Source organism: Somniosus microcephalus, chromosome 3 (genome assembly GCF_052327205.1).
Source record: "Somniosus microcephalus isolate GS21.2 chromosome 3, FLI_Smic_1.0, whole genome shotgun sequence".
NCBI classification, from domain to species: Eukaryota; Metazoa; Chordata; class Chondrichthyes; order Squaliformes; family Somniosidae; genus Somniosus; species Somniosus microcephalus.
The window spans coordinates 47,406,672-47,427,097 of NC_140989.1; the positions used below are offsets into that span (position 1 = coordinate 47,406,672).

At 44.4% G+C, this 20,426-nt stretch overlaps 1 protein-coding gene across 8 annotated transcripts in view; it reads right to left on the reverse strand.

Annotated features, from left to right (window-relative positions):
- Positions 1 to 20,426, reverse strand: part of LOC147121022 (CAP-Gly domain-containing linker protein 4-like) — a 457,143-nt gene that overhangs the window by 184,223 nt on the left and 252,494 nt on the right. For 7 of the 8 annotated variants that reach the window (XM_085980323.1, XM_085980320.1, XM_085980321.1 and 4 more), the window contains one exon: positions 1,736 to 1,816. The exons of the other annotated variant lie outside the window; for it this stretch is intronic. In XM_085980323.1, coding sequence (XP_085836449.1) covers positions 1,736 to 1,816 — 81 coding nt within the window. The remainder of the gene's footprint in view (positions 1 to 1,735; positions 1,817 to 20,426) is intronic. 8 annotated transcript variants of the gene reach the window in all.

Here is a 20,426-nt window from a genome sequence, read left to right on the forward strand (position 1 = left end):
AGGTTCCTGGCCAGCTCTGCAGCTCTGCCCAGGTTCCTGACCAGCTCTGCAGCTATACCCAGGTTCCTGACCAGCTCTGCAGCTCTGCCCAGGTTCCTGACCAGCTCTGCAGCTCTGCCCAGGTTCCTGACATGAGTCTGGAGGGGATAGCCCTTGTCGCCTAGTAGCTAGCTTGTAACCTGACGGCCTGCTTGGAACAAAGGCGGTACAAAGGACTGGCGCAGGATAAGTGAATCATAACTACTGCCAGGAAACCAGGCAGAGACCTGCATGATGCGCTGCCTGTGGTCGCAAACAAGCTGGACGTTGAAGGAGTGGTATCTTTTTATTCAGAAAGATACCAGGATGGGAGCACACAAGGCAATGTGTGAGCAGTCTACGGCACCTTGCATCCTAGGGAAACCTGCAATGTGTGCAATGCCTAGTGCTCTCACCCTGCCTTGCTCTGTCCATGGGGAACGAGATGTACATATTCCTCCTGGTGTAGGGAGCCACGGTGACCTCCCTGATACAACGGTGGACTGCAAACTGTTGGATTTCACATGCTGCAGCCTGAAAGGAGCCTGTTGTATAAAAGTTGAGGGCCACAGGTAGTGCTGGCTATGTCCTGGTACAAGACTCAAGTTGTGGCTGCAGCAGGTGACATACCTCAGTGACAGCCTCTTTGTGAAGCGGGGGTGCCTGAGACATTGCTCCTCTGAGAAGTTCATGCAGCAGAAATGGTTCCTGAGCCAGCTTGTTGGTTAGGACTGTCCTGACCATCCAGGGCAGTGGTTGCATCAGCGATTCCATCTTAAAGCAGAGTGTGATTTTTTCTCTCCTGTCCATTTACGAGCCTGAGATCCAGGAGTCTGGCAATTTAAATAAAGTGGGCGGGTGCCCACACTAGTAGCAGCACAGAGTGTGACTTGAAAGATCCCCTTCCACTACTTTTTTTGTAATTCTGTTTCCTGCTAAATATCTTGTACTTCCACTCCTGTGCTGACTGACAGACCTGCCCAGCGACCTCATCTTCTCAGTGCTGCTCCTATGTGGCAGCTCCATGTGGTATAAAGTAGATTGAAAAGAAAACTGAAGAAAATAGAGAAAGGGGAAAAGTGAGGGGAGAGAGAGGGACGAAAGTGAAGAGAGAGAGATTAAAGGTAAGAGAGACATAAAAATGAATTTGGAGAGAAAAAGCAAAATGAGTTGTGAGACACACAATAATGAGGGGAGAGAGATGAAAGTGAGGAGATGAGAAATATAAGTGTAGAAAAGAGACACTAAAGTGGAGGAGAGAAAGGTAGAGAGAGAAATGAAAGTGAATGAAAGAGTTTCACAAGAAAAAGTGACCAGCCAGTTCAACTCCAGCAGCGTGTAGAATATGTTAAATGAAAATTTAAAATTATTACACAACATTAAAGCATATGAAACTTTTCTTATAGTAACACTACATAGGTCTAGTGATAACATTGGTAGGAAATTGGGAAGTACAAGTAATCTAGGAAGCCAGCAGTTATTGATATTAAGCAATTTTGATTCATCACCGTCTCTTAATATTGGAAAACTGATTAAGAAACACAACGAACCAAACAAACAGCAGAAACCATGCTATTGTTATCACAATCTTGGCAAAAAGGCAAGAATTTCAGCGTTAGTACAAAGCATGCAAAGATTAAAGATTTCTTTTTAAAACAGCAGGTTATTTTTACATTAGGATTCAAATCTAATTCCAATTGCACATCACACTATATACCTTCTGTTCCAGACTGAGGTTTGGAAATGTCCTGAGCTGGTATGGGGTGCTTTGGAACATACTTTTTGGAAGGAGGTAGACCTTTTGATGGAAAAATTATTTGATGATCAAATTAAAAGGTGAAAAAAGGCAAGTATATTTTTAAATGGATTAAAATGTCAAATGTTTAAATCCAAGTTGTATGATACATTTATTTAACTTCAGCATATACTTGAACATACTGCCATGAAGACACTATAAGGTAAATTTTGTAAGGCTATGCTCCAGCGTACAGCTTTGCCATACAAAGCATAGATTGAAGAATTGGGCATAAAGACATATGTTATGCCCACAATTTCCCAGTCATAAACACCAGGAAATGGTGCCTGCCTCCACACATAAGTTTTTCAATCCATGCTGCCATCAACTGATACCCTGTGCCAGGAAGTCAGCCTTGAAAAATTTACCCTTATATTCTAAAAATGCAGGAAATCTCAAAATATAGTTGAAATACAAACAACAAATTCTGGAGACAAACAGTAGGTTAATCAGTATCTCAAATAGGAAGAAAGGTTATCATTTTGAATGCGACCTTCCTGATCAGATGCTAACTGACATGTTATGCATTTCTAGAATTTTCTGTTTTTAAACCAGATTTCCAAAATTCGCAAGCTTTCTTTACAATTTCAGTAGTTAGACTGATTAACAGATCAGAAACATGTTCCACCAACAACTTCATAACCATGGAAAATAAAATCAGGCGAGGTGTAAAATGGGCTACCAATTTGCTATCACCCATTCTTGACCCAGTGATAAAAGTTAAAATTACCCTAAATATTTCATGATATAAACTAAACAAAACATGTTGGAAGTGCATAACAGGCCAGTCAGCATTTTAAAGAGAAAGGTAGATTAACATTTCAGGTTGGATTCTATATCAGGATAGGCATAATCAGGCTGATGAGGTCCTTTGTAGAACTGAGCAAAACAAAGGTTGGCGAGAAGAACAACTGGTTCAGGTCAAGAATTTATGTTAACCACTTTCACAAAGTATCATCACAAGTCTATTTCACTTAAGTGTACACCTGCTAAATGTATATTTTCTTTAAAAGCAAACACTTCAGTAACAACATCTACCTGTATTTATATAGCACCTTTAATACTGAAAAACATTTCAATGCATTTCAGAGGGAAATTATAAAGGAATAGTTCCCAAGCTAATCTGAGAGAGTTAGGAGACGGGCTGAAAGCTTGGTCTAAAATGGATATTAAATAGGTGGAGAGAGAAGATTAAAGGCAGAGGAGTTTAGGGATGGAGTACCAGAAAGTGGGGTCAAGGTGGCTAAAGGCTCTGTCACCTATAATGAGCCAAGCGAGGAGGAAGGCACAGAAGACCAGAGCTGGATTACCAAACGGTACTGGAGGGGATGGAAGGCTGAGGAAATTGCAAAGATAGGGTGCGGCGAGGCCCTCAAAAGGATTGGAAATGAGGATGAAGATGTGCACTGAGGGACAGGCAGCCAACGGGGGTCAGCGAGGACATGGGTGACTTAATGCAAGATAGAATATGGATGGCTGATATTTTAATGGGTTTAAGTTGATGGCGGGAGGAGGAAGGGAGGCCAGCAAGGAGAACGATACAGGATCGAGTCTAGAAGTGACAAAATCGAGTATACCGGTTTGAGTAGCAGTTGGGGTGAAGCTGTGGTAACTGGGGATGTAACAGAGGTGAATGTAAGCAGTCTTGGATGAACTCAACTCTGAGTCGAACAAGATGCCAAGGTATGGCATGAACTTGAGCGAGTGGACGGAGAGGGAAATTGAATTAATGACAAGGGAGCAGGGGCCACAACGATGGCTTCAGTCTTCTTGATGGTCAGTTGATGAAAACTGTCAGTCATCCATAACCTTTGTCAGTCAGGCAGCAGAGAGGTGGGGGCGCTTGGGTTGAGGGAAGTGATGGAGAGATAGAGCTGATATGGAAGCTCAGGAATTTTCTATAGCTTTCAGTAATAGCAGTATCTTCCACATATAAAAACAGAATGTTATTCTATTTCTATATGTGATGGTATAATTTTGCATTCAATTCATCTCATTATAGCAATGACACGAGCTCAACCTGCAGACACTGGAACAGAGCTGTGGAATAGGTTTGCTCTGACCAATTTTGGCTATAACAATCTTTCACCTCAGTCAGATATGAAGACGACACTGGCCTTGTTGGAGGTGGTATGACAAAATATCCCAATTTATTATATTTTATCAATACAATTCCTGTAGAGTGACATTAAAGTTACTAGACTACCATTAATATCTGTGCAATACTAGAATAATGTATTTCACATGTAATGTATATTGTCTGTTGAAAGCATTTTTAGGTAACAATGAAAACTGCTCACTACTTACTACTTTCAGCTAGATGCGTTCAAGGTCTTAGACTACTGGAATAACAAAGACAAGATTGCAGAGAGTTTTTATTATAGACAGATGCTGCAAATGCAACTAATCTGCTGATATGGGACATGAGTATAACTCATTCATTAGGGACAGAACAAAACTCTCCGAGAGCCTCAAATGAAAAATGTGCCCAAGTCTTCAAACTTCTGCTGCCTTGACTTTAAACTTCTTAAAACATGCGAGAATTTCTTTGTGCATTGAGTGCTGCTGGAGTTTTGGTAAGTGGGAGAAAAATCATTTAAGTGTATTTTGTGAATTTTAGTGTGTTAAGAAGTCAATTATTTGAAGTAAGTTAAATTTTTTAAGGGTATATTAAACTATTGGGCAGTTTAAACCGGAAGTAGAATCCCGGTATAAAAGGGGAGGGGCTAGTGCTGTGCACGGAGTGCTTGGTGCATTGAGTGCTGCTGGAGTTTTGGTAAGTGGGAGAAAAATCATTTAAATGTATTTTGTGAATTTTAGTGTGTTAAGAAGTCAATTATTTGAAGTAAGTTTAATTTTTTAAGGGTATATTAAACTATTGGGCAGTTTAAACCGGAAGTAGAATCCGGGTATAAAAGGGGAGGGGCTAGTGCTGTGCACGGAGTACTTTGTGCATTGAGGGCTACTGGAGTTTTGGTAAGTGGGAGAGTTCAGGCAAGTGGGAGGTGAGGGTGTGTTTTTTGCTCTGTTTTTCCCCCCACTCCCAGGCTTAGACAGCACTGCGGAGGCGGAGCAGCGAGACGAGTCAACCAAACAGGCCCCACAGACAGTATTCAAGGAGGAGGTTGGTGATCAGCTGGTTGGTTGGTTTTCTTCCTTCTCTTCTCTTTTATACCTTTAAGTTGGTAAGTCCTATTGAATAGTGGTGAGATATTATCATCTATATCCGGGCAGGGTCTTCATAACTAATAATAAGAAATGTAATTAATTATATATAATGGAGCAGGTGATGTGTTACTGTTGCGAGATGTGGGAGCCGGTGGACCCCATTGAGGCTCACGGTGATTACATCTGCGACAAGTGTTTGCTGCTAGAGGAACTCAAGTTCCAAGTTATGGAGCTTGAGACTGAGCTTCAGACACTGCGACACATCAGGGAGGGGGAGAAGTTCCTGGACTCTATGTTTCAGGAGATGGTCACACCTATGAAGTTAATTACTGCAGATGTAGTCCGTGGTCAGGGACAGGACGGTGTGACTACGAGTGAGGAAGGTACAGGGATCCAGGATGTAGTGTTGAAGGAGACGCAGCCCTTGCTCTTGTCCAGCAGGATCGAGGTTCTTACTCCCTGTGAGGGCGGGAGCGGGGACTGCAGGGAGGATAAGCAACCTGGCCACAGCACCGTGGTACAGGGGGCCATTCAAGTGGAGGGAGTAAAAAGAAATGTTGTCGTGGTAGGGGATAGTATCATTAGGGGGATAGATAGAGTTCTCTGCAGTCAAGAGCGGGAGTCCCGAAGGCTGTGTTGCCTGCCCGGTGCCAGGGTTAAGGACATCTCTTCTGGGCTGGAAAGAAACTTGGAGTGGGAGGGGGAGGATCCAGTTGTCGTGGTCCATGTTGGTACAAACGACGTAGATAGGACAAGGAAGACGGTTCTGTTAAAGGAGTATGAGCAGCTAGGGGTCAAATTAAAAAACAGAACCTCAAGGGTAATAATCTCTGGATTATTACCTGAGCCACGAGCGAATTTGGCTAGGATGAATAAAATTAAAGAGTCAAATGCGTGGCTCAAAGACTGGTGTGGGAGAAATGGGTTTTGCTTCTTGGGACACTGGCACCAGTACTGGGACAGGAGGGAGCTGTTCCATTGGGACGGACTCCACTTGGCCAGTGCTGGGACTAGAGTCCTGGCGAATCATATAACTAGGGCTGTAGAGAGGGCTTTAAACTAATTAGTGGGGGGGAGGTTTCTAGAGAGCAAATAATAGAAATGACAACAGAGAAGGTCATAGACTTAGGTAGCAGTGGGGGAATTAAAAAACAGAAAGTGTCAGGAAGGGACAGAAGGTATGGAGTAAAAATTAAAGTACTAAAAAGGGAAAAAACAGGAACTAAGTGTTACAAAACATATTTGAAAGTTCTTTATCTGAATGCACGTAGCATTCGTAACAAAATGAATGAGTTAACGGCACAAATAACGACATATGGGTATGATCTTGTGGCCATTACAGAAACATGGCTGCAGGGTGACCATGACTGGGAATTAAACATACCAGGTTATTTAACAATCAGGAAGGACAGGCAGGAAGGGAGAGGAGGTGGGGTGGCTATGTTAATAAAGGAAGGAATCACTATAATACAGAGAAATGATATTGGGTCAAAGGAGCAGGATAGTGAAACAGTTTGGGTGGAGATAAGGAATAATAAGGGGGAAAAGACACCAGTGAGTGTAGTCTATAGGCCTCCGAACAGTTGCAACTCTGTTGGACGGAGTATTAATCAGGAAATAGTTGAGGCTTGTAATAAGGGAACAGCTATAATTATGGGGGATTTTAATTATCATATTAACTGGAGAAATCAAATTGGGCAGAGCAGCCTTGAGGATGAGTTCATTGAGTGTATTAGGGATGGGTTTCTTGAGCAATATGTAACTGAACCGACCAGGGGGCAAGCAACCTTAGATTTGGTCCTGTGTAATGAGACAGGATTAATTAAAAATGCCCTAGTAAAGGATCCCCTTGGAATGAGTGACCATAACATGGTTGAATTCCATATTCAATTAGAGGGTGAGAAGGTTGGATCTCAAACAAGCGTGCTGAGCTTGAATAAAGGAGACTATGAAGGTATGAGAGCGGAACTGATTAGAGTGGACTGGGAAAATAGATTAAAGGGTAAGACGGTACATGATCAGTGGTGTACATTTAAGGAGTTATTTTACAACTTCCAAAAAAAATATATTCCACTGAGGAAAAAAGGGTGTAAAAGAAAAATAACAACAGAAAATGCTGGAAAAACTCAGCAGGTCAGGCAACATCCGTGGAGAGAAATTTGAGTTGACGTTTCGGGTTGGACCCTTCTTCAAAACTGGAAAGAAAAGAAACTAGATCGGAGGCAGGGCTGCGATTGGACAAAAGAATAAAAGAAACAAAAGAAGTAAAAGAGATTAGAAGCTAGACGAGATGGTAATAGGCTGGGATTAGGTGTAAAGTGTACTGGCAGGGCAAAAGATAGCTGCCAGGTGTGAGAGAGAAACAAAAGGAAAGGGGGGGGGGGGGGAAAAAGGAGTGGAACAATTACAAGAGAAAATGAAATGGGGGCCGAGCTTATGATCTGAAATTGTTGAACTCGATATTGAGTCCGGAAGGCTGCAGACTGCCTAATCGGAAGATGAGGTGCTGTTCCTCGAGTTTACGTTGAGCTTCCGTGCAACAATACAAGAGGCCAAGGACGGTGAGGTCCGAGTGGGAATGGAGCGGTGAATTAAAATGACAGGCGGCCGGAAGCTCGGGGTCACCCTTACGGACTGAACGGAGGTGTTCCGCAAAGCGGTCACCCAATCTGCGTTTGGTCTCCCCAATGTAGAGGAGACCGCATCGTGAGCAGCGAATACAGTATACTAGATTGCGAGAAGTACAAGTAAATCGCTGTTTCACCTGGAAGGGGTGTTTGGGGCCCTGGACAGTGGGAAGGGGGGAGGTATAGGGGCAGGTGTTACATCTCCTCCGCTTGCACGGGAAGGTGCCAGGCGAAGAGGAAGGGCTGTTTGGGGTGATAGAGGAGTGGACTAGGGTGTCTCGGAGGGAGCGGTCCCTGCGGAATGCTGAAAGGGGAGGGGAGGGGAAGATACGTTTGGTGGTGGGATCACTTTGGAGGTAGCGGAAATGCCGGAGGATGATCCGTTGAATGTGGAGGCTGGTGGGGTGAAAGGTGAGGACAAGGGGAACCCTATCGTGGTTCCGGGAGGGAGGGGCAGGGGTGAGGGCAGAAGTGCGGGAGATAGAACTGACACGGTCGAGGGCAGTGTCAACCACAGTAGAGGGGAATCCTCGGTTGCGGAAAAAGGAAGACATGTCTGAAGCACTGGTGTGGAAGGTGGCGTCGTCGGAGCAGATACGGCGGAGGCGGAGAAACTGGGAGAATGGAATAGAGTCCTTACAGGAAGCGGGGTGGGAGGAAGTGTAGTCCAGGTAGCTGTGGGAGTCAGTGGGCTTGTAGTAAATATTGGTCGATAACCTATCCCCAGAGATGGAGACGGAGAAGTCGAGGAAGGGAAGGGAAGAGTCCGAGATGGACCATGTGAAGGTGAGGGAAGGGTGGAAATTGGAGGCAAAGTGAATGAAATTGTCAAGTTCGGGGCGAGAGCAGGAAACGGCACCGATACAGTCATCAATGTATCGGAAAAAGAGGTGAGGGAGGGGACCCGAGTAGGACTGGAACAAAGATTGTTCCACATAGCCCACGAAAAGGCAGGCATAGCTAGGACCCATGCGGGTACCCATGGCAACACCTTTGATTTGGAGGAAATGAGTGGAGTTAAAGGAGAAGTTGTTCAATGTGAGAACAAGTTCAGCCAGGCGGAGGAGGGTAGTGGTGGATGGGGACTGGTCGGGCCTCTGTTCAAGGAAGAAGCGGAGCGCCCTCAGGCCATCCGGGTGGGGGATGGAGGTGTAGAGGGATTGTACGTCCTTAGTGAAAAGGAAGCGGTTGGGGCCAGGAAACTGGAAACTGTTAAATATCGAGTTCAACAATTTCAGATCATAAGCTCGGCCCCCATTTCATTTTCTCTTGTAATTGTTCCACTCCTTTCCCCCCCCCCCCCCCCCCCTTTCCTTTTGTTTCTCTCTCACACCTGGCAGCTATCTTTTGCCCTGCCAGTACACTTTACGCCTAATCCCAGCCTATTACCATCTCGTCTAGCTTCTAATCTCTTTTACTTCTTTTGTTTCTTTTATTCTTTTGTCCGATCGCAGCCCTGCCTCCGATCTAGTTTCTTTTCTTTCCAGTTTTGAAGAAGGGTCCAACCCGAAACGTCAACTCAAATTTCTCTCCACGGATGTTGCCTGACCTGCTGAGTTTTTCCAGCATTTTCTGTTGTTATTTCGGATTTCCAACATCTGCAGTATTTTGCTATCGTACCGGTGTAAAAGAAAAGATAGCCATCCGTGGCTAAGTAAAGTAATTAAGGATAGTATCCGACTAAAAACAAGGGCATATAAGGTAGCCAAATCTAGTGGGAGGATAGAAGATTGGGAAGTCTTTAAAAGACAGCAAAAAATAACTAAAAGATTGATTAAGAAAGGGAAGATAGATTATGAAAGTAAATTAGCAAAAAATATAAAAACAGACAGCAAAAGTTTCTATAGTTATATAAAAAGAAAAAGGGTGGCTAAAGTAAATGTTGGTCCCTTAGAGGATGAGACCGGGAAATTAATGGTGGGAAACATGGAGATGGCAAAAACACTGAACAATTATTTTGTATCAGTCTTTACAGTAGAGGACACTAAGAATATCCCAACACTGGACAAACAGGGGGCTCTAGGGGGGGAGGAACTAAATACGATTAAAATCACTAAGGAAGTGGTACTTGGTAAAATAATGGGACTCAAGGTGGATAAATCCCCTGGACCTGATGGCTTGCATCCTCGGGTCTTGAGGGAAGTGGCGGTAGGGATTGTGGATGCATTGGTAATAATTTTCCAAAACTCACTGGACTCAGCAAAGGTCCTGGCAGATTGGAAAACTGCTAATGTAACACCCTTATTTAAAAAGGGTAGTAGGCAGAAGGCTGGAAACTATAGACCTGTTAGCCTAACATCTGTGGTTGGTAAAATGTTAGAGTCCATTATTAAGGAGACAGCAACGGGACATTTGGATAAACATAATTTAATAGGACAAACTCAGCATGGTTTCATGAAGGGGAAGTCATGTTTGACAAATTTGCTTGAGTTTTTTGTGGATGTAACATACAGGGTGGATAAAGGTGAACCAGTGGACGTAGTGTATTTAGACTTCCAAAAGGCATTTGACAAGGTGCCACACAAAAGATTATTGCTCAAGATAAAAAATCACGGGATGGGGGTAATATTCTGGCGTGGGTGGAGGATTGGCTCTCTTAAGAGAAAGCAGAGAGTTGGGATAAATGGTTCGTTCTCAGATTGGCAACCAGTAACTAGTGGTGTTCCGCAGGGGTCAGTGCTGGGTCCCCAACTCTTTACAATCTATATTAACGATTTGGAGGAGGGGACCGAGTGTAACATATCAAAGTTTGCAGATGATACAAAGATGGGACGGAAAGTAGTGAGTGAGGAGGACATAAAAAACCTGCAAAGGGACATAGACAGGCTAAGTAAGTGGGCAGAGATTTGGCAGATGGAATACAATACTGGAAAGTGTGAGGTTATGCACTTTGGCAGGAAAAATCATGGAGCAAGTTATTATCTTAATGGCAAGAAACTGGAAAGTACTGTAGTACAAAGGGATCTGGGGGTCCTGGTGCATGAAACTCAAAAAGTTAGTATGCAGGTGCAGCAAGTGATCAAGAAGGCCAATGGAATGTTGGCTTTTATTGCTAGGGGGATGGAATATAAAAACAGGGAGGTATTGCTGCAGTTGTACAAGGTATTGGTGAGACCGCACCTGGAATACTGCATACAGTTTTGGTGTCCATACTTAAGAAAAGACATACTTGCTCTCGAGTCAGTACAAAGAAGGTTCACTCGGTTAATCCCGGGGATGAGGGGGTGGTCATATGAGGAGAGGTTGAGTAGATTGGGACTCTGCTCATTGGAGTTCAGAAGAATGAGAGGCGATCTTATTGAAACATATAAGATTGTGAAGGGGCTTGAACGGGTGGATGCGGTGAGGATGTTCCCAATGAAGGGTGAAACTAGAACTAGGGGGCATAATCTTAGAATAAGGGGCTGCTCTTTCAAAACTGAGATGAGGAGAAACTTCTTCACTCAGAGGGTGGTAGGTTTGTGGAATTTGCTGCCCCAGAAAGCTGTGGAAGCTACATCATTAAATAAATTTAAAACAGAAATAGATAGTTTCCTAGAAGTAAAGGGAATTAAGGGTTACGGGGAGCGGGCAGGAAATTGGACATGAGTCTAGGTTTGGAATGGTCATGGCCCTGTGGGTAGTGGAGTGGGCCCAGGGGCCGTGTAGCCTGGTTCTGTTCCTACTGTGTTCTAATTCTGTGTTAGATTTCAGGAGATTGTTTTATTCCTGTTCCTGGCTGGGGTGGAGATCGCCTTTACAGAAGGTAAGTAATGTAGAAAATATAGGGACAGAGTGATCTCCTGGAAGAATTTCGATCGCCTAGATGGGTCGGAGAGGAATTTCCCAGATTTTTTTCTCCCAAATTGGCCATTGGGTCTTTATCTGGTTTTTCGCCTCTCCCAGGAGATCACATGGGTTCGGGTGGATGCAGAGTGATAGAAGATTTGAGGTTAGCATCAGATCAGCCATGATCTTATTGAATGGTGGAGCAGGCTCGAGGGGCCGATTGGCCTACTCCTGCTCCTATTTCTTATGTTCTTGTGGCATTGCTCAAGAAGAATGTGGTGCTTTCTAGCATAAGCTCCCTAACTTCCAACAGCAACTATCCTTCCCTCTCCCAGAAGAGCCAGATAGAACTCCTGCTGCTCGCTTCTTGCATTCTCTCCCCACTGCCCAACAGGTTATGGGTCTCTCTACACCTGCCCATCTCTGCACATTTGTCCGTAACTCCGAAGTAAAACTACCAGGTTTGCAAAGAACACCTACTGGGAAAAACAGCTAAAAAACAGTTCTTCTCGGCCACTCATCTTAGTGAATCCAGCAGGTTTATTTTGGGGTTGCTACCAGCTATGTGAAACCCACACGTCAAGAGCCAGTGGCACTACCACAGCATGTTAACTCCATAAAAGCAGACTTTCTCTCCCCTGTGTAAGTAGGGTCTCTCTTCCCCTCCTCAGCTGGTTGTTTTTCTCTGCTCCTCCCTCAGCAAGATCTTCCTCTCCTTGCAGCCTAGTTCCATCCCCTATTGAATCTATCTATTTCTCATGGTGTGGAGATGCCGGTGTTGGACTGGGGTGGACAAATGTAAGAAGTCACACAACACCAGGTTATAGTCCAACATTTCAAATAAAACTGTTGGACTATAACCTGGTCTTGTGTGACTTCTTACATTTATCTATTTCTCCTCTCACATTTCCTTTCTCTCACGTTTCCCTCGGCAAAGTGCTGCTATGAATAAAGTCAGGAGTTTGCTCATTGGAGTTGTACTAATATGCATGGATGCATTGCTTTTCCTTGCCCTCTCCTCCTTCACTTCTTTTCACTTCCTTGCTCTTTTTGCACTTCTCTCTTTGTACAAAGAGTAAAACAAATAAAGATGAAACATTACAAAAAATACTGCGGTTATATTAGTGTACTACAAAAATACACTCCTTACAGGCGTTCCGAAGTGAACAGTTTGGGTAGTTGTTCTTTTAAGAAATTGCTAAAGCATTAAACATGTTGAAACTATTTTTAATGCTGTGTTTTTTACTTGACGTAATTCTTTCTTTAATTATGCAGCTGCTGCAAAAGGCCAAGTGGGAAATGAGTCATTTTGTTTGCAAGTTCATTACCAATTCATTACCAAAATATCAGTTTCAGTCAAAATGTCAGCAATAATTATATATCTTAAACAGTAAGACTTACAGCCAGGATTTGTGACACTGTTTGTTCACCTGTCAGCTTTAATGAACAAAATATGAAGTGGTGTTTGTAAATAACAGAGTTAAAGGGGTTGAATTTCCACAAGGCTTTCCCAAACATCCTCTGTAACATTGGCAGAAAATCCACGGAAACACTGAAGAAACAACCTTTGTGTGGGTCTTCTACCAAAGTTACAGTGGACAATCACAAGAATTCCCACAGAAATTCAGCTCTAAAGACCTTTGAAGATGCCTCATAGCACTGCAGTAGAGATGACTGGAGGAGGAGCTTATATAGAAGATCGGGGAGTAAGAAAGTCTCACAAACTATTGATCATACTTATAAGTTTACCAAAATTTATCAACTACCTGCGCCGATGATGTTCCAATGAAATCTAAAAGATAGTTGCTAAGAATGGTTAATCAGATAGCTGATCATGATGAGAGATTTCGGGGGGAAAATTGAGTCACGCCCCCTTTGGAGTGCTAACTTCGCCGGGGTGCTACCCGTAAAATTTTGCGCCCCCGCGGCCGAAATTAAGTGGTAGCGCCCCAAGAGGGAAGTGGGGCACTACTGGAAGTGTCCCGCCTCCCTCTTGGAGCACTGCGAGGGAATATCGCGGCGCTACGTTGCGCTGCCGCACATCGCGCCGCGGTATTGCAGGCCTTCCTCCCCTTCTTAAAGGGGAGGGGCCTTGCGCAGCGCGACCCGGGGCCCAGTTGGACCACCGGGGATCGGAGTGCCGGCAAAAGAGCCCAGCACTCAAGAGAAGTGCCGGGCTCATGGAGCGCAGCCGGCACTCCGCGGGGGTGGGTCAGGAGGCCGGGGACAGCAGCGGAGGTAGGCGCTGGCAGGCGACCAGCAACAAAAATGGCCGCCCTTCACCTCGCCTTTAAATAGCGCCGCCCTGGCCACAGGTCGGCCTACCTGACCCCGTCGGACATAGCATCCGGCGGTAAGTCGTGGGCGCTACCGAAGATCGCGGCCGGGACGCTAACGGTTAGCGCTGCCGCTAACCTCCCGTTGAATTTTGCAGGAGGCGTTGGCGGTGCCGCGCCCAGGCACTAGTTGCTTTGTGCTAACGGGAGGCGCAAAGCAACCAAATTTTTCCCCCTTCCTCTATTAGCCCTACAGCTTTATTTGAAATCACAAGCTTTCGGAGCGCTGCTCCTTCGCTGCTCCGGCATCTCCACACCATGGCTATTAGCCCTGTGTAACAAAATCCTAAACCTTTACAACTGAGTACATAGCAACAACAACTTGCATTTAAATAAACCATTAAAGTAGAAAAACATCACAAGGTGCTTCGCAGAACCCTAATCAGAGAAAACTCAACATAGAAAAATAGGAGCAGGAGTAGGCCATTCGGCCCTTCGAGCCTGCTCCGCCATTCAGTATGATCATGGCTCAATACCATTTTCCCGCTCTCTCCCCGTACCCCTTGATGCCTTTTGTGTCTAGAAATCTATCTATCTCCTTCTTAAATATATTCAGTGACTTGGCCTCCACAGCTTTCTGTGGTAGAGAATTCCACAGGTTCACCACCCTCTGAGTGAAGAAATTTCTCCTCATCTCAGTCCTAAATGTCCTACCCCATATCCTGAGACTGTGACCCCTCGTTCTACACCCCCCAGCCAGGGGAAACATCCTCCCTGCATCCAGTCTGTCTAGCCCTGTCAGGATTTTATACGTTTCAATGAGATCCCCTCTCATTCTTCTAAACTCCAGTGAATACAAGCCTAGTCGATCCAATCTCTCCTCATATGACAGTCCTGCCACCCCAGGCAAAGCCAAAGAAGGAGATATTAGTCTTGACTAAAAGCTTGGTCAAAAAAGTGGGTTTTAAGAGGGAGAGGGAGATGGAGAGGCAGAGAGGAAATTCCAGAGCTTAGGGCCTAAATGGCACATGGCACAGCCATCAATGGTGGGGCGAAAGGATTTCAGGATGCATTTACAATTTTATTATCCATAATACTCAAAGGAAATCTTCCTCTCCTATAACAAATTAGACTTGTAAATTGAGTGGGAGATATGTGGCAAACTCAGTTCAACATAGATAAATGTGAAGTGGTACATTTTGGGAAAAAGAACTGAAAATGGAAATATAACCTAAACAGTAACATTCTCAGTGGAGTGGAGGAACAGAGATCCAAGGGTAAAGGTACAGAAATCTTTAAAAGCCAGAGAGCAGCTGGAGAATACCATAAAAAGGGCAAATGGGTTTTATTTCTGGGGCAATGAATACAAAAGCAAAGTGTTGATGAATTTGCACAAGTCATTAGTTAGACCTCATTTAGGCATCCCATTATAAGAAGGATGTGAATATGGAATACATTACCACAAGTGTCTACTGAAGCTGCGTCAATCATAGCAGTGAAGAGGTAATTAGGTAAACACTTAAAAGGAAAGAATATTATAAAGGTGCAGGGTAATAGGATAAAAATAGGTAGCTCTAATGTGGAACCAGCAATAGCAAAAGTATACTGGGCCAAATGCCCTCCTACTGTGCTACAATTTCTATGAAATTTGTTAAATTATACAAATAACCACTTATCTAGTGTAAGTTTAGTGCCTAATTTGAATTCTGGTGTACCACAGTAAAAAAAATTAAAATACCGTTAGATTATGATAACTTTATTATTGCCACTTTTCCTTCTGATTTCCTCCCTGGTATTATTTTTTAAGCTTTGCAATTCATAATTGAATTGTTCAAAGGTGAGGTTTAGATATAGGGCATTGATAAAACACAATCTGCCAAAATACACAAAATGTTACATCTTGAAGAGTATTTTGGTTAATAAAAGTTAACAATCAAGGAGTGCATTTTGCTCTGTGTATTAAGTTAGAGTAAAGTCCATCTTGGCTATAAACAGGTGCTTAATGTTAAAAATAAATGATGGGTACCACTAAGTGGTAGGATACACATTTGTATCTACAACCCTCTTTATTTTGTAGAAACATTTCTACCTTAGGTGATCACAGTAACAAGAAAGCATACTATAACTGTAATGATGGAAATAAACATGCATTCTTTTAACTTTAGCGTGCATAACAACATGTTTCAATTAGGAACAACTGAAACAAGAACAGAGACCTACAGATTTTGGAACTTGGCAAAATTGCCCTGGAGCACCAACGGGCAAGTTACAGGTTTCCCACCACCTAATACATGATCCAGCAACTGATGGTTAACTCTGATTTCTGAAGTTTTGCTACAAGGGACATGGTTTAAAACAACATTAGGCTGGATTTTCATTGAGGAGTCGGGACTACAACTTTTGGGATTGTAGTCCCGCCTCCATCGAGTTCTAGCCAACCCACGCAAATTTGACTTGATTGACCTTGTTGAGGCCACCTGGCAACAGGTGACGTCACAGATTGAAATTTCATCTGTCAAGACCTTTTGACAGATGAAATATCAGCGTTTCACAGCTGTTTGAAGCTGTCAAACACTGAATCTGTACTCCAGGTTAATTCCTTCCTCTCAGGATGATTTAGAGATCTCCCCGGAACAGAAAGCAGAGGCTGCAGGTTTTGACAGCTGGCGGCCATTCTGCTTTCTATGCCGGTGAGATGAGGGACTCCCGAGACCTGAAGGAAGGAAGGCTGTAAAGGTAAGTAAAGGTTAATAGAACTTCTTTAAACACATTACACAGACCAAACACACTTACCTCTGCACTCATGCACCCATCACTCACCTGAACACCGGACATCTCGACCCCTCCAAGCCCTTCATCCCGACGGCCCACCTCGCTAACATGGCATGGTTTGGAGCCCTCGGGAATCCCACATTTCAATAATGAAAATAGGGATTAGGCTAAAAACCGCCTGTTAACTACCTGTTAACAGGCAGTTAATTGGCACTAATCCCCTTCCCGGCTCGGGGAGGCGGGTCCCAGTGCGGGGCGAGTACCCGCCTCCTTTGAAACTGGCATGGAGGCGGGTTGGGGTGGGACCCCCGATTTCGGGATTATAAACCCCACACGCCTCCAATCCCGACTCCACTGCCCAATGAAAATCCTGCCCATTGTATGGGAAAGAGTTTTATAGGCAGGAGAAGTGTTTTATGAAGCTAACTTTCTGCAGAATTCTGAGGTGCAGTTGCAGTATCTCTTATGTTCCTGACTTGGACTTGGGGATGATATGAATCTTGGAAGTGTAGTAATCAGTGAGAAAGATAGTAACAGACTTCGAGAGGACACAGACAGGCTGGTGGAATGGGCAGATACATGGCAGATAAAATTCAACGCAGAAAAGTGTGAGGTGATACATTTTGGTAGGAAAAATGAGGAGACAATACATGCTAAATGGTACAAATTTAAAGGGGGTGCAAGAACAGAGAGACCTGGGGGTGTTTGTGCACAAATCTTTGAAGGTGGCAGGACATGTTAAGCAGTTAAAAAAGCATATGGGATTCTGGGCCTTATAAATAGAGGCATAGAGTACAAAAGCAGTAAATCGGGCTTGACTAAACTACTGGAATTTTTTGAGGATGTAACTGGTAAAATAGATAAGGGAGAAATAGTGGATGTGGTGTATTTGGACTTTCAAAAGGCTTTCGATAAGGTCCCGCATAAGAGATTAGCGTGTAAAGTTAAGGCACATGGGATTGGGGGCAAGGTATTGACTTGGATAGAGAACTGGTTGGCAGACAGAAAGCAAAGAGTTGGAATAAACGGGTCTTTTTCCGAGTGGCAGGCAGTGACTAGTGGGGTACCACAGGGATCAGTCCTTGGGCCCCAGCTATTCACAATATATATTAATGATCTAAACGAGGGAATTAGATGTAATATTTCCAAGTTTGCAGACGACACAAAGCTGGGTGGGCGTGTGTGCTGTGAGGAGGATGCTGAGAAACTCCAGCATGATTTGGACAGGTTGGGTGATTGGGCAGAAGCATGGCAGATGCAATATAACGTGTATAAATGGGAGGTTATCCACTTTGGTATCAAAAACAGGAAGGCAGATTATTCTCTGAATGGCAATAGATTGGGAGAAGGGGAAGTGCAACGAGACCTGGGTGTCCTTGCGCACCAGTCGCTGAAGGTAAGCATGCAGGTGCAGCAGGCGGTTAAGAAGACAAATGGTATGTTGGCATTCGTAGTGAGAGGGTTTGAGTACAGGAACAAGGATGTCTTGCTGCAGTTGTACAGGGTCTTGGTGAGACCACACCTTGAGTATTGTGTGCAGTTTTGGTCGCCTCATCTGAGGAAGGATGTTCTTGCCATGGAGGGAGTGCAGCGAAGATTTACCAGGCTGATATCTGGGATGGCAGGAATGAGGTATGAGGAGAGATTGGGTCAATTGGGCTTATACTCGCTGGAGTTTAGAAGAATGAGAGGGGATCTCATTGAAACTTATAAAATTCTAACAGGACTGGACAGACAAGATGCAGGAAAGATGTTCCCGATGGTCGGGGAGTCCAGAACCAGGGGGCACAGTCTAAGGATAAGTGGTAAGCCATTTAGGACTGAGATGAGGAGGAATTTCTTCACCCAGAGAGTGGTGAACCTGTGGAATTCTCTACCACAGAAGGCAGTAGAGGCCAATTCATTAAATATATTCAAGACGGAGTTAGATATATTTCTTAAGGCTAAAGGGATCAAGGGATATGGGGAGAAAGCAGGGACAGGGTACTGAATTTGGATGATCAGCCATGATTTCATTGAATGGTGGAGCAGGCTCGAGGGGCCGAATGGCCTACTCCTGCTCCTATCACAGAATCACAGAAACCCCACAGTGCAGATAGAGGCCATTTCGGCCCATCGAGCCTGCACCAACACATATCCCACCCGATCCCCGTAACCCCTACACCAACACATATCCCACCCTATCCCCGTAACCCCACGTATTTAATCCCCCTAACACTAAGGGTCAATTTATCATAGCCAATCAACCTAACCCGCACATCTTTGGACTGTGGGAGGAAACCGGAGCACCCGGAGGAAACCCACGCAAACACGGGGAGAATGTGCAAACTCCACACAGACAGTCACCCGAGGCCGGATTCAAACCCGGGTCCCTGGCGCTGTGAGGCAACAGTGCTAACCACTATGCCACCGTGCTTCTATGTTTCTAAGCAGGAAGTTATGCTAAATCTATATAAAACACTAGTTTGGCCCCAGCTGGAGTATTGTATCCAATTCTGGGCACCACACTTTAGGAAGGATGGGAAGGCATTAGAGAGGGTACAGAAGAGATTTACTAGAATGGTTCCAGGGATGAGGGATTATAGCTACGTGGATAGACTGGAGAAGCTGGGGTTGTTCTCCTTAGAACAGAGAAGGTAGAGGGGTTTAAAATGATGAAGGGTTTAGATAGAGTAAATAAAGAGAAACTGTTTCCAATGGCTGAAGGGTCAATAACCAGAGGACACAGATTTAAGGTGATTGGCAAAAGAACCAGAGGCGACATGAGGAAAAACGTTATTACGCAATGAGTTGTTAGGATTTGGAATGCAATGGCATTACCATCGCCAAATCCCCCACTATCAACATCCTAGGGGTCACCATTAACCAGAAACTTAACTGGACCAGCCACATAAATACTGTGGCAACAAGAGCAGGTCAGAGGCTAGGTATTCTGCGGCGAGTGTCTCACCTCCTGACTCCCCAAAGCCTTTCCACCATCTACAGTACAAGGCACAAGTAAGGAGTGTGATGGAATACTCTCCACTTGCCTGGATGAGTGCAGCTCCAACAACACTCAAGAAGCTCGACACCATCCAGGACAAAGCAGCCCGCTTGATTGGCACCCCATCCACCACCTTAAACATTCACTCCCTCCACCGTGTCTGCAGTGTGTACCATCTACAAGACGCACTGCAGCAACTCGCCAAGGCTTCTTCGGCAGCACCTCCCAAACCCGCGACCTCTTCCACCTAGAAGGACAAGAGCAGCAGGCGCATGGGAACAACACCACCTCCAAGTTCCCCTCCAAGTCACACACCATCCTGACTTAGAAGTATGTCGCCGATCCTTCATCGTCGCTGGGTCAAAATCCTGGAACTCCCTACCTAACAGCACTGTGGGAGTACCATCACCACACGGACTGCAGCGGTTCAAGAAGGCGGCTCACCACCAGCTTCTCAAGGGCAACTAGAGATGGGAAATAAATGCTGGCATTGCCAGCGATGCCCTGATTCCATAAATGAATTTAAAAAAAGATAGAGGTTTTCTAGAGCACTGCAAGTGACAAGCAGTGGCCTAACTTCTTTTCGGCCAATTTCTCCACTTTTTAACAGCATAGATCAGATATTACTAAACTGAAGAGCTGAAGATTCGTATTGCAAAGGTTTGCAACACTTGAAAAATAGAAGTTGGCCACGCAATGGGGATAATTTTGACTTTGCGTAATAGTGTAAAATGAATGATAGCAAATCAGCAGCCCTTTTATATCTTTCCCGATTTTTATTTCCGTTGCAGTCACTATCTCACAAAATCAAAACTAACCCCAATCTTGCTTGACAGAATTATCTTGACAGTGCAGAAAATGCACCATTTATCTGACCAATGTTCAATACAGTAATTCAGTCACTGCTATTTTTTTCCAGATATGAAATAAACCACATTATCGTCAGCGAAGAAGAATGTCGTTTTTGATGACTTCCACTTGGTCATATAAATGCTGATTTGTGCAAAACATTGGCAGAG